The sequence below is a fragment of the Trichoderma virens genome (assembly GCF_000170995.1).
Source record: "Trichoderma virens Gv29-8 chromosome Unknown TRIVIscaffold_4, whole genome shotgun sequence".
In the NCBI taxonomy this organism is placed as follows: domain Eukaryota; kingdom Fungi; phylum Ascomycota; class Sordariomycetes; order Hypocreales; family Hypocreaceae; genus Trichoderma; species Trichoderma virens.
Window position 1 is genome coordinate 932,547 of NW_014013745.1, and position 14,022 is coordinate 946,568.

The 14,022-nt window shown below is 52.4% G+C and overlaps 2 protein-coding genes across 2 annotated transcripts; one reads left to right on the top strand and one right to left on the bottom strand.

Annotated features, from left to right (window-relative positions):
• Positions 1 to 11,200: 11,200 nt before the first annotated feature.
• On the bottom strand, positions 11,201 to 12,140 carry TRIVIDRAFT_84522 (uncharacterized protein; the record flags this gene model as incomplete). Its single annotated transcript, XM_014103236.1, has 4 exons — positions 11,201 to 11,711; positions 11,767 to 11,848; positions 11,914 to 12,023; positions 12,104 to 12,140. 4 exons carry the CDS (start codon positions 12,104 to 12,106, stop codon positions 11,691 to 11,693), a joined length of 216 nt encoding a protein of 71 aa, XP_013958711.1.
• Positions 12,141 to 12,375: 235 nt separating this feature from the next.
• TRIVIDRAFT_84525 (uncharacterized protein) lies at positions 12,376 to 13,276 on the top strand (the record flags this gene model as incomplete). Its single annotated transcript, XM_014103237.1, has 2 exons — positions 12,376 to 12,546; positions 12,649 to 13,276. The coding sequence occupies 2 exons, from the start codon at positions 12,486 to 12,488 to the stop codon at positions 13,053 to 13,055; spliced, it is 468 nt and encodes a 155-aa protein (XP_013958712.1).
• Between the last annotated feature and the right edge of the window lie 746 nt (positions 13,277 to 14,022).

Genomic DNA, 14,022 nt, shown 5'->3' on the forward strand with positions numbered 1-14,022 from the left:
ATGCCGATTGGGCTGGAGGTGGCTTTGTTGAACGTGTGTATATACGTACTTTGGTGTATAAAGAAAGGTGGATATGCGGTTGAGGATATATCCGGAATTCGGTCTTTTTCCTTTCGTCTCTTTGATTCTAAGATTGGTCCGCCAGGTCTGAGTGTGAAGCCCTGTTCAATTCAAGACGAATTCGCTGGGAGGCAATTCTCGCTAACAAGACAAAGCCGGATTCGCAGAAAGGAGCTGTGGTGAATGACAAGCACAAGCACAAGCACAAGGATACGCCAAGTGAAGGTGGTGTAGATGCAGCAAGCAGTAAAGAAAGGTATGGTATGGTATGGAGGCGAGAGATGAGAGATGGAAGATGAGAGGAAGAGAGGAAGAGACGAGGGGGGGGGGGAGGGTAGAATAAGAGAAGGGAAAAAGAAGGAAGAGGAAAAGTATGGAGGACAATTAGTCAAGTCTTGTACTTGTAGGAGGCGTCTTGCAGCAGGACTAGTTGCTAGCAAAAAGAAAAAGGAGCGGAAAGACGGGACCCTGGGAAACGGAGATGGCACGAGGATAGCAGGGACATATATCCAGGATCCGGAGGTACGAGTACAGGTCAGGTCAGGTATGGGGGAGAGGCATGGCCGGTACCTGCACCGGTACCTGTACTCGGGCCTAACAACACAAGTACATGTACGAGGTCACCCAGCACTGGCGCATGCAGGCCCAAGAGACCTCCTGAAGGGCTAGCGCTTTAGTGGTCTCGCGGAGGGAGGACTGCAATCTTAGGTGTGCCTGAAGTACCGCATACCTGGCGGTGGGCGCCCAAGAGTTGGCGTTGCAGCGTGGCAATGCGGGCTTGGGGCCGGGGAGAGCGAGGTAGCGGGTACCTGGGCTGGCAAATTTCTGACGGTGCAAAAGCGGCAGCAGCCAGGGCGCTACCGGTAGGGGCCATGATCCAGTGCACAGCGAGGACGGTACTCCGTGCATGTGGGCGCATGTACCGGTACACGCCTCTCCGGTGCAGCGCCGAGGGAGGGTTGGAGGGAGCAACTGCTGCGACAACTCGATGTTATGTTCCATGGATGACATTGATTTGAATTTGATGCCGAGTATGCGAGTTTCGTGCAGAGCGAGTGGCGCTACGGAGACGGAATACGGAATACGGTACTAACAAGGACGGGAGGTAAATTGCCCGGCAGGAGTAACATACGGTACCTAAGGTACTCCGTACATAAGGTAGGCTATTGTTGGGCACTTGCATGTACGTGCGAAGCATGGAGGTACCTTAGTAAGGAACCGACATGGCACCCGCGGCAGGGCAAAAAAAGAAACCATCAATCCATAAAAAAAAAAAAAAAAAAAAAGTTCAAAGGAAGGGGGTGGGTACGGCATCACACGGTGCTCGACGGGCTGGCAAAAAGCCCAAGGCAAGGCCGCTGAAGGCGCTATCGGCGCTGACGAATGGCCTCAACTCAACCCCAAAGGCGAGCAACCACGCCGCTGGGGCTTCCGGAGGGGGGCGACATACTCGCTGGTTCACCTCAAGCCACCGCACAGGGGGCCGGCTTAGCACCAGGTCACGGTACTTGCTGGCACATGTACGAGTACCTGAACATCCCGGCCATGCGCTGGTGCTGGTGCTGGTGCTGGTGCTGGTGAGGGTGAGGGCGAGGGTGAGGGTGAGGCGTGGGGGAAGACGGAGGCCCTTTTGGGACACCACACTGTGCGTCGTCGCGGCTGCTGGCATGCTCACGCTCACCCTTTGGTGCTGAGAGGTGTGGACAGTGCTGATACTCGTACAGACCAGTGGGTACACCGTAAGTTGCTCTCCGTAGCGACCAGCCCTTGCATGGTCTCTATGCAAGCCCGAGGCCAGACGCCGCGCCTCAAAACACAAAGGGCGGATTTCGGGCCATGACTAAGGGGAGCAGGAGGTGATGGAAGACCTCTGGAAGGGAGGCGGATGGCTGGCCAATCACTCGCTCACCCAAAACCGCCCAAGCTGAGCAACGGCAGAGGAACGGCAGAGCATCGCATCAGGCGTGAAACGGCTGAGGGGCCATTTCCCGTCCAGTGTCCAGCAGCCGGCCTGTGCAGCATACGAGTAGTCGTATGTTCTATTTCATCACCGTCGTATTGTTCTGCCCGACTAGTCGTCTCGTCTTGCCACGTCTGTCGCCCGGCTCGATGCCCTGCAGCGGCCACTACTAGGTAGGTCGGCCTGAGATATCGCAATCGAATGGCGTGCAAGAGGGGGGTCTGTCGCTTGGTGGTTTCTTATTAATCACCTTGGACTTTTCGGCGCTGGTGGCGGACAGTCCTCGTATTGGTCATTCCAGTTGCACCCGACCAAGTTGAGGGCCCAATGTTTGTCTGCAGCAAACTGTCCACTGTGAAGCCAGCCAGTGCAAAAAGCCCGGCCTCTGCACTGCTGCCGCTAGATGCCACAGTGCACTAGTAGGACCTCAGCGGCGCAACATGACAGCCTGTCACGCAGCCAAGTGCCACATCGCAGCGCCACTAGGGACAATGGAATCGGAAAACTTTTTTTCTTCTGCTCTCCTTGTCCTGCCCAATAGAGCATTTCCTCGGCCATTGAATAAGCACGGCCCTGTTACCGGTATATCTCCGTTTCATTTGCCATCCCATCGGCTCCGACCAACGAGCGAGCCGGTGCCGCGCCCACGTTGTGTCAACCGCGACGACGACGAACAACCGCAGCGTCTTTTGCCACCGGCTGACAATCTGGTATACCACACAGCACTCGTACCTGTACAAGTCCACACCCAACGTTGCCTTGGCGCGGCTGGCCACTGTGGAAAAGAAAAGAGGACGGCAAACGACCAAGCTAACAGGGTAGCCCCTTGTAGTGCGGGATGACACGTTCGATAAGATACCAGTAGTGGATGAGGTTAATGCTACTCACTCCATACACCTTCTATAATTAATTATTCATGGGGCCACGTAGTGGTCCTGCATCTTGGGGAATCCGAGCATTGCCTTGCCCTGTTTCTCGACCTCCTTGATTGGTAGTGAGATTGTCGGAAGGAAATGAAAGAGAGGAGGGAGAATGGCTAGGTACCTACTCCGTACCTACCCAGCATCCCATGCACCAGATCTTACATTTATAGCAGATCCTACCAGAATGTGGTGATAGGACCTACATATCTACCTCGGTAACAAGGTACCTAGTAGCAACGATATTAGAGGTACTGGAACAAGTAGCTGTAGCAGCAGATACAAGAACCATGTGGTGAATGGTAATTCCTGTGCATCTCGTTGCGGCATTTGAACTGCTTAGTTGCTGGGTTGTTCGATAGCCACTCCCAATGAAAAGGGAGGAAGCAGCAGCAAGCAAGAGTCGAGTTGAGCTGCCCGCATACGAGCAATCATCTAGTATCAAAGACACGGCATGGAACGGAGTCCAACAGATGGACGTACTTTCCGTACTCCGTACTCGGAACACCATTCCGTAGCCTGCTAGTATTCGCTCCGTTTGCTCGCTTGGAGAAAAGGCGGCACTTGGGCAACAATACAGCACCACGGCTATTTTGCTCTGCTTGCCTAGACGAGACATGCTCCAGGGGTCGCCGCCAATTGGATGGCGCCCCTGGGGTTGGAGAAGACCCCTGCTCCTCGACGCCGCACCAGACAGCTGGTACCGGTACTCAGTACCCCAACCCCAGAGGTACAAGATGCCACCAGCGCTAAGGGCGAGGAGACTGAGAGAGAAAGAAAAAAACGGAGAGCAGTTTCAAACGGTTCAAAGACCAGAGTCATTTCTCCGGTTAGGCATGGTGGCATCGAATGTCGTTGTCAAGGCTGCCAGGGGCGAGCGGATGGCTCCGTGATCCATGCGTAGCTTTGCGGACCGCTGCGTGGCCAGGTCGAAAAAGAAAAGTTAGAAATAGCACAAAGAGTTCAAAGGAAAGGACACCAAAGCACCAATCTCACAAAAAAGAAAAGAAAGACTGTAATTACCACTGCCTGGTACTCGTAGTTGGTGGGAGGTCATCGGGGCCGCATGCGGTGTTGGGTTAGTCGCGGCTTGCGAGGTAGCGACGGAGGTCACAAAGGGGGTGGGCAGGGCCAAAGAGGAAAAAGAAACGAGGTGAGAGTCGGTCGCTGGCTCACCTCCGCCTTGCCTCCGTCCCACCAGCTCCTAATGCAGTCCGTGTGCGCTACTGCGTGAAAGTGACGGTGGAATATGACAGGTGGTTTGGCTGCTGTGCTGGTCCATCCTCCCTTTGAGCGATAATCCTCTGTGCTGTGCTGTGCTGTGCTGTGCTGTGCTGTGCTGTAATCCTGCTGCTGCCCACCCCCAGCACCGTGTAATGGATTGGATGGATGGATGGAAGCAATACAGGTAAGGTATGGATGGATTGCTACATCCAGGTCCAGAGGTAAGGTGGTACTGCTAGCTGTAGCGCTCATGAGGCACTAACCCAACTCAGCCGCTACCCTGATACCGCCTAGTACGGGGACGGTCAAGTGTACAGCGCAGCGCCATGGGAGCGAATTCCGTCCCCTTGGCCTTCATTTAGCACGGGCCGCAGACTCGCGCACAGTCTAAAACGGAAGTCCCTCGAACCCCCACTGGAATGGCGTAGTCTCGTCTCGAAATCCCCCGAATCCAGGCACGAGATTCATCACTCGCTAGGGGCGATGGTTAATGTTCAAAGTGGATGGATCCATCCATGGATTGATCTTTTTTTCCCAAGACCCCGGATATGGTACATGGGCCAAGTACCGCCGCGGCAGGCCTGCCCAACCTACACGCCAAAAGGGCCCGACTTGACTCCAAGTCCAGTCGTCGCTTTGGCAGATGCATCTTTCTTTGTCCTGTCCGGTGCTGTCCTGTGCTGTCCTGCACTGCACACGAGCGAATTTCTTCATTCGCCGCCGTCCACGTCCATTCAGCCGGCACCGGCCTCGCGCGCATTGCAACGAGGCGCAATTCTTCCTCTGACTCCTGCTCCAACTCCGTGCCCCTCTATCTCGGGCCTCACCGATGCACGTTAGTCGTACTGCTACCTCGCCTTTCCCGCCGCTTCTGCCGCTGCCACAAAGTACACCGACCGCCAGCGAGGCGTGAAACGCACCAGCTATGCGCTTACAACAGCCATCATCTCCTGCCTCGCCCATCACTCTCGTTTCCCTCGACACCATCTCGACATCCCTCTTATGCAGACCCGCCTCTTGACTGCTGCCCTTCCCCGCCCCTCTGCTGACTTTGGCTTACCGACCCCTCCAAAGGGCAAAACGCACGAACACACAGCAACCATGATGGCAACGAGGTGTTCGAAACACAAGCAAGCTCCCTTGCCGTACAGTAGACTCGCCAGATCCAAGTGGATAGCATGACTTCATCGACAGCCACGGCGTCCCGAGATGGGCCTTGGTACTAGTACTAGTCCTACCGAGCGGACCGCATCACCTTGGGAGGTACAGCTACTTGGCGCCTTACTCAGGTCCCAGACATCCCATCTGCGCCCTGCTTGACTCAACGCCTCGGCAGCCAGAAAACACGCGCTGTTGCTACAGCTCGCCTTGCCTGTTCGTATCTTGACTTGTATTGGATCTGACTCCAATGTTTCTCCTGCTCCCTTGCAAGCCCGTCATCGTGCATACGGCTCGACAAAACACGTCCCTCCGGCTGTCGCCCTGAAGAGGGATTATGCAGTGCTGCAGCCGCCGCTACCGACTGCTACAGACAAACTGAGTCTGTCACCCTACTGCCTACATACAGTACGCACGAACGCACCAAATACAGTAGACGCTGCTAAGGCAGACGTGCACCAGGAGAAGCGCAGCTGGGCGCTGGTGCAGATGGACAAACAGGCCAAATCCACTTGGTGGTCACGGGGGCATTGTCAGACTGCCACGGCTAGGACGAGACGGAGCCTGTTGGGCTATTCTTGACCCATCCAAGCACATACGAGTATTCACGTCTGGTCGTCGCTGCAGCACTCGTGGCCGCTAGGCAGCATGAGATGCAAATGAACTGCTCAACTGCTCTCGGGGGATGCGCACTTTGTCCGCCCTCTCCACTCATTCAATGCACCACGCGCCGTGCAACACCAAGCCGCTGGCTAGGGATAGCGCCTAAGCCATCGTCGCTTTTTTTCTACCCGTCAACCTCAGGCTTGCGTTGTGCGCCCAGCAGCAGAACCCGTAGATGCACCACACCCAAAAGAGCTGTCCCTGGTGGTCCCGTGATGGCGAGCTGCAATAGCACTGGACGACCCAGGATAACGCATGCGGACGCTTTCAAGGTCATCCATCTGACAGGTTCAGTCTGATCAAGGTGACTCAAACCAGATGACGACAGCCCAAATTCACATCTTCTGCGCCCCACCTGGAGCATGTTTCCAGTTACAGGCTGGAAGCTCAGTAACAAATCGTTCCCTCACCTTGGCCCCTACAACGGCAAAGGGAAATACTAGAACAAAACGGCTTGTGTGGGGATATCCGTGTCAGAAATACAGGGACGAATACCAGCCATTGTCGCGACGATGCCGGAGAGGCCAAGGGAATAATAAACACATCTGCCGTCGGCCGTAAGTTTGTACCAATGGGCGCCGGTGGTCCGTTAATGCACGCACGGTCTCTGCGTAACGATCACAAGTCGATGGCGAGCCGAAGCCGTCTTCAGCAACCGCTATGGAGTCGGCATCGGGAAGATACCATGGCCAGCGAGCCAATTATTCGTTAGCTGTTGCTGCATTGCGCCCAAAATGGCAATGCTGTCGCCGTATTTAGCTTCGACAACGTCGGTTTCTGTTTGTTGCTTGGGCGGGTTGTGCTTGTGCTACACGACTTGTGTCACCACACTTGTCTCAAGTTCAGCCTTCTGTAGGAGTTTGCAGCCGTGCTCTGCTATTGGCCAATAATTTGGAGCCGTACCTCATTCTCTTGCTCTCATCAGACATGTGGGAAAGGTTACAGGATTCATCAACATAGGTCATTGCTGTCTCTCTGTGTTCCTACAGAGTGACTACCTATCCCAGACCCAGCGACTACAGCTCAATTGTTGTAGCGAGATGTAGAGGAAGCACCTCTTATCTTCTGGCTCGTCTAGCATCTGCTACCGTCATTATCTTCTTCTAGCAGTCAGGTTTTGTACCGAGGCAAGTGTTTTCTATTATCACAGAATTGGATACCTTGGTGAGCTCTTCGCAAGCTATACCAAGCAATGGCAACCCTAGCACCTATTGAACCTATCCCTCACATCACTCTGGATATTCTCGGAAGACATGCCGCATAGAGTGTGGCAGCACGTCCCCTCCCCTTATCCATCATCACCCGAAAGCGTTACATTTCCCGGCCTCTTTGCTGCACTGATCGCTGGCTCAGGGTCGCAGCATCGTTGCGCCGCGGGGCCTGTCTGACGGCGAACGACTTTCAACTCGGGAGATTGGTTGGCACTTACACCTTGACGCCACTGTCCTACAGGTACATGCCGAATACCGTGATTTTCATAGTATCTGTACCTCGGCGTCGATTCTCAAACACCTTCCCAAGCCAGCTTACCGAAAACGCAGGGCGGAAGCCGTGGCTGCACCTTTCCGAAGCTTCCAGGCCAAGCCAATGCTCCAGACGGGCACCCACTGCGATGATATACGGGTTGCATATTTTGCGCCCTTGAGTCGTGAGTATGGAACTCGACCATGACTCGGCGCTCTACGGAGTTCGGTTCACATTAAGAACGATGGAATGGCTGAAAAAATTATCAGTGGCGCCATGGTTTTTCTCTCTCCTTTCTGGAACTTTGCCATGTGGGAGTGGATCTGCGAGCCGCCTTCGCTCCCATCTGACGTGTTTATTTTTCTCTCCTGTTGTAAAAACGGTGTGGACGGCTAATCAGTCGGCTTGCTGGGCACACGGTAAGGGATGCTTGACAAGAATTCCGCTGATTGATAAAGGTGTCTAGCTCGGTACGAGACACGGCAAAACCACCGTCGACGCCATCTGCCTAGCCTAGCAGTAGTAGATGGAGGAAGTGTTGTTAGCCTGCTCTTGGACATGAAAGACATCCCTTGGGCCCCGAAAAGGCTAGGACCAATGGCTGAGTTGGTATGGCATGCCGATCATCATGGCATGATCAGACTATCGCAATTAATGCTCAAGGGACGGAAGTACCGCTCCGTAGTATGCGGGAGTGCCTGAATTTACCACCCGAGCAACACTTTAACCATACGTCGGGCGTTGGAGATGAAGATCATTCGTCTCCCATCACTGGTGGAGGAGCATCCTATTGTGCCGACTTATTCGCACAAGATCTCATCCCTGGGTTCCAAACAAGGTACCAGAGCGGCTTTGGAAATTTGTCCACCAGCTACAGGTACGAAGTAAAGCTGCGGCTAAAAGCTCAGGCACGGGGGATATCCTTGCCCTAGATCAACGATGTCGGGAGGCCGGTACGAAACACGCCGTACTACAGTACCGTCAGCACTGAACAGCGATACTTGTACAAGTATTAGGCAATGACATGCATGCAGATTCCTGGGTAGCCCTCTCGCCTCTCCACCTGTTAGTTCCACTTCTCCTGCTTTTTGCCTCTTTCCTCGAGTTGCAGGTTGCCTTTGTCAGGAGAAGCTTCACACGAGTGGTAGTACTGGAGAATGACCCCCCGTTGAAACGAGAAGTACATATACACGGGTCTTGTTCGTCGGATCTTCAGGCTGTTCGATGAAGCCACCGGAAAGCCGCGTTGCTCCTCTTGTTTCGGGGACGGGGCTGGTGGCCTTGCCGATCCCGCTAGTACGAGTATGATACGGTTGATGCATCAGCACCACAGCAAACGCCAAAACGATTTCCACTCAGCCAAGGAGAAAGTGGGAGAAAGTAAGAGAGGGAACGAGGCGTCGGTTTTACTAATTGGCGCCAATTGAGAGAAAATTTGACATGGGGGAAGGCGCTGAACTTTGTCGTAATCTGTTTGGGCCAAAGCAATGGCCGGCCAGGCCCCCAATTGGGTTCCACCGCTTTCAGGCTCAGCGGCGCGCTCAACGCATTTTCCGCATGTAAGTTAGAAATGACCGTCCAGTTGGGAAACTTCGCTTCTGCATACCCGAGGCCACCGCGGCGGTGGAGTCGCTGCAAAAGGAGCGGACAGGTACTGTGCCATGCTGTTCTGTTCTGTGCTGTGCTGTACAATAAGGGGAGAGACTGGGGGAGGGAATGGACAGAGACTCGTCGTGTGCTTGGATACATGTAGGTAGAATGGGGGATTCTGATCGCCGCGACCTTGTGCAGCTCCAGCCGTTATCTCGTCCTCGCAAAGCTGCGGCTGGGCCTTTTTGGGGGTTTTGGTTACAGTAGCTCACTGGCGCCATAAAACCGGAGAGTTGTTTCGTCCAGCTCACTCGTGCTTTGGGGGGTTGGACAATCGAGCTTCCTCTTCTGCTCAAGGGAAGCCCTCAATTGAGCTTTCTAGCAGCGATACCCCGGCGCCGCGGCTATGCACTTAGTCAGATTGGCAATATCGAGGATCTCGGAGATGACCTTCTGGAATGCTTCGAAAAATAGCCCGACCAGTCATGCCACTGACGTCAAGGGGCAGTATGTCGGTGAGCAGGTACAGAGACTAAACACTTTAGATGACACAGGGTTCGAGATTGAGCTTTGGAGCTATTCATGCTGGCTACTGCTGGCTACTGCTACTACTGGTAAGGCAGCGTAGTAGCGCCGACAGCTTTATACGGCTTGCCAATGCTACGCTGCCGTATTGGAGCTGGGCCATGTGATGCTCGTCAAGGGCGGTAAGAGGTCGAGATTCGAGCCGTGCGCCATGGTGATAGTCTGATGCAAGGAAGAAATGAGCTTGATGCTGCTTCTGGGGGGTGGTCGAGGCCGTGCGGAATTTGTCCTAGCGGCTATTTTCCAATTGCGAGCCCTGTGAGTTGCGTAATCCTTTCTTGCATGTGAAAAGCCCAAGAAAAAAAAAAAAAAAAATCGTGAGCCTCGTATTCGAGATGACTGATGCTATTCCGGTCACTAATGCGGGCGCCCAAATGAAAGGTTGCTATAAAAGTAACAATTTGTGATTGACTTTAGCTTTGTCTCTTCTCTCCTGCTGCCGCCAAGAAAGTCAACGAGGCTGCTTGGGCTGCAGGCACAAAAGTCAAAAAAATGAAACTATTTCCAGGAGCCAGCCTAGCACAAGGCACATGATGATATAAGATAGGTAGCTTTGGTGAATGAGAGTGGCAGGTATCCAGGGTCCCAGCTCAGCTATCCAACAGCTCAGCGACTACGTGTTGTTGAACCTTCGTAGCAAGAGGCAGAGAAGGCACCTCTAGTATTTGTTACCTACCAAGATGCTATTACATGAATCAGGAAGCAATATATACACAGCGTGAATGTGTAATGAATATTTTATTTGATACCACAGTTATATATTTGGCTTGATTCTGTAAAATATTCTCAACAACTGCCTAAACATCACCACGAGAGGGCCGTCGCTCTTAATTGTCCTCCTCGTCTGGGGAAGAAGATGACTTAGGAGACCTCAAATCTTCATCAGGGCATTCTTTCGATTAGGAGGCGCCCATAAGTAGTATCTGCTGTTATCACCACAATTAAGTATTGGATAAGGCATGCAGAACAGCCGAATTGGAGTGCTGGATAGTCACTTCCTACTCCGTAGAACATATGTATCGCTCATGAATGATACTAACCCAATCACGTATTAATAAGGGTAACCATGAAAGGAATTTTGACAAGTAGTCACAGTATGATATTGATTAGCTTATGATTCGGGGTGCTGGATAGTTACTCCCTTATATTGTCCGTCTCATCTCCTTCAGTCGCGATAAACGGATGACAGTAGAATAGTTCCATTAATCCCAGTTGGCGTGTCATCGCTCTTTGCTACACGGAATCATAAAAGTATCCTCATTGGTAGATTGGGTTTGTAATAATGTAGACATGCTCTCCGAGGGCCTTGTTCCGAGCAGTCCATCACCAGGGATAGCCAAACACTTTGCGCCAAGTCTTGGGAATGCTGTAACCTCGGGGCGTCTCTCGCGAAATTCGAACTGGCTCTCTAATAGGCGTGATCCTACTTATCCTGGCAATATGAGGAGTTGCATGGTGAGCATCACCATGGGTTGTCCTGGGGCAACATTCTCCCAGCATATATCTGCGCTACAGTCATAGAAATTTGGGATGCTAAGGCGAAAAGTGGCATTTGAAATCTACATTGTGTAGCATTCAATTGAGCAGCGGTTCTGTGCTATGGATATTTGGACTATGGTATATTTGGGCAAAGATATTTCTATCTCTTGGGGGCAATTAATCGGTGCGCTTGACACATTATCCAGGAGCCCTTCATGTGCTTTCCGCTCCAGGGCTATGTGATGCAATAGACAGAATCCATGTCTATAGCGAATGCGCCATGACTCTTTATGCTAGCAGCTAGACGCCATGCGGAATATCAGAAGCCGCCGGCATAGCACTGTTCGAGTCCTTCTTGGCTTCGTCCGTGGGTCATCGTACAACTTCTCCATCATTAGTTTTTTTCCCCTTCCATTTGAGGTGGCGCCATTGCATGTCTATCGAGTAATGTCGGGATGAAAATCCTCCCTAGACAGGCTCATCCATTCGCCTGAAACTTCCAGGGTTGAACAGTCTAATATGCATGTTTCCAAGTAACGATTCGAGGTTTCTTTTTCTCTTCTTATTGTAGCATGTAGAGAGGAGGTTTAGCTGAGCAGGATGGACACCTAGCCTCTTCTATTAGCACCCTAGGCAATGGAGGGACTTGAGAGGTATACGTACGGCCATGACAACACAGCAGATACTTATATACGGACTTAGTCGTTCTCCTATCCTTGCACACTTCCAGAAGATACCCATGACACTTTAGGCGTTGATTAGCATTTGGCACGGTAACGAAGCCTGCGATTGTATAATATTGCACCGTACCCGTTCTTGTTTCGGTCCATGATGCCGGGCGTAAAGTGGTGGACATATGTGCTCGTACAGATTAAGAGCAGGATGACGAGCAGCAGGGACTTGAAGTTGAAAAGCGCAGACTAAATATTAGAATGTCAGTAACCCAATCTCGCTTTTAGTTTATGCATCTTCACAACCCATCAATCGCAGGGAACCCTACCATTTTGGCGATCTGGAATTAATGCTGTTCAAACAAGCAATTGTCTTTGTCCACAAGCTGTCCAGATGCTCGGCGCGGTCTCATCATCCTTGGAGCTAGAAGGGGCCAGATGTGGATAGGAGGAAAGATTTACCGATCCGATTGCACGCGCGAGCCCCACATCAGCTGCAATGACATGCATGTCCCCACCAACCAGAAGTTGCGATTTCGACGCAGCTTGGCGAGACAGTTTGTGAAGTTGGAGCCGCCTCAACTTTCAATTCATCCATATCACGACATTTGACTAGGCACCTTTGTATAACCACGAGCCCTTGAAAGTTCGATCTCTACACAATTTCACAAAAGAATAGAAGTCGAGGATCAGCAAGCAAAGCCGTTCAAGATGGAGCCTCGTGCGCGTGCCGGCAAGAATGTCGGCAAAATGAACTTTTCCCACGCCGAACGTACGCCATCCACCCACCCTTTTCATCACAATATAGGAGAGGAGAAGTGAAGTGAATTACAGGAAAGGGAGCAAAGTTTCTAACCCGCGTTGCTCTCTACAGTGGCCCAGCTTCTCTACGCCCACGGCGACATCAAAAACCCCATGCCCGAAACAGTCCGCGTCCTCGACGAGATCCTCACCGACTTCATGCAGTCCATTGCCTTTGAAGCCAACCGCGCAGCAAACTACTCGGGCCGACAGAAGATCAAGTACGAGGACTTTGAGTTTGCGTTTCGGAAGAACCCTTCGTTTCTAGGAAAGGTGCAAGAGGTGTTTGAGAAGCAGAAGGAGATTAAGAAGGCAAGAGAGATTCTGAGGGATGGAGAGGATGAGATTATGAAGGATGCGGCCGAGGAAGAGAAGAGGAAGGAAAAGGCGGCGCCGAAGACCAATAAGGTCGAGGAGGAGTTGGGTGAGGCGGACGATGATGCGGAGGCAGAGGCTGATGCTCTGGGAAAAAGGAGGTGATGGTGATGGCTCTGGTAGGATACACGGTCTCTTTCTTTGTTTGGGTTCGCAAAGCATTGCTCTGGAGTTGGGGAAAGCATGGACTGGCGTTTGGGGAATTTTGGCAAGGCTATGCCAGTTTTTTTTCCTCCTTTTTCTCTAGACACAGGTCTCTTCTACATATAACTAGATGCGGTAATCAGAGGCATCCATTTTCACGATCCTTCCGCAACTCCCTTCGATCTATTGGCAGCAGCTTGTTTGTGGTTTTCAGCTACGGCTGAACAGCCTGGTCTACCCCGTGTCCCTCGCATATGATATATCATGCCACTACGGCTGATAGTCCTTGTGCGGGGTTGGCTCCAGAAGCTTAGAAGCCTTCAAGTTTATAATCGCTTCTTACGCTATCAAAGGACTACTATTCTCTGACCAATATATACAGAAAAAGCCAGGGATCCATTTCAGCGCCTTTGGGAATAGAGCGGAGACAGCGATATCCGCTCGCTACCACCCACACCATGCCGCCGGCCCGGCCGTAGATAGCGATATCGGGTTATCGCGTTGACCCGACTCCTGCAGTTTATCTAGCTATTCGCACTTGGATGTTTAGTTTCGTTGTTTCGTGCAATGACGAGCGCCGATTCCGTAAGCCGCGCAGTAACCGCTCCGGCCATGGGCGAGATCGCGGGGGCGAGTTCGCAAAGGCGGCTAGAAGAATGACGAGGATATCAGATCCACCCCCCAGAAGCCAATAGGGTGCCATGGGAGAGGGTCGCCAAGCAGCGTAGGAGCAGTTTCTGCGCTGCTGATGGTGGTGTTGAGGAGAGACGGTCACCAGGCGGTTTTTTTTCCCAAGCTAGAGCTCGTAGGAGATGGACCATTCGTAATAGCACATCATTGTTTCCTGAGCCTACCAGAGCTTTGGAATCCTGCGTCTGCTTGGTGTTGCTTGTACCTGGTTGCCGCTATCAGCTTTGTTGATCTGGAT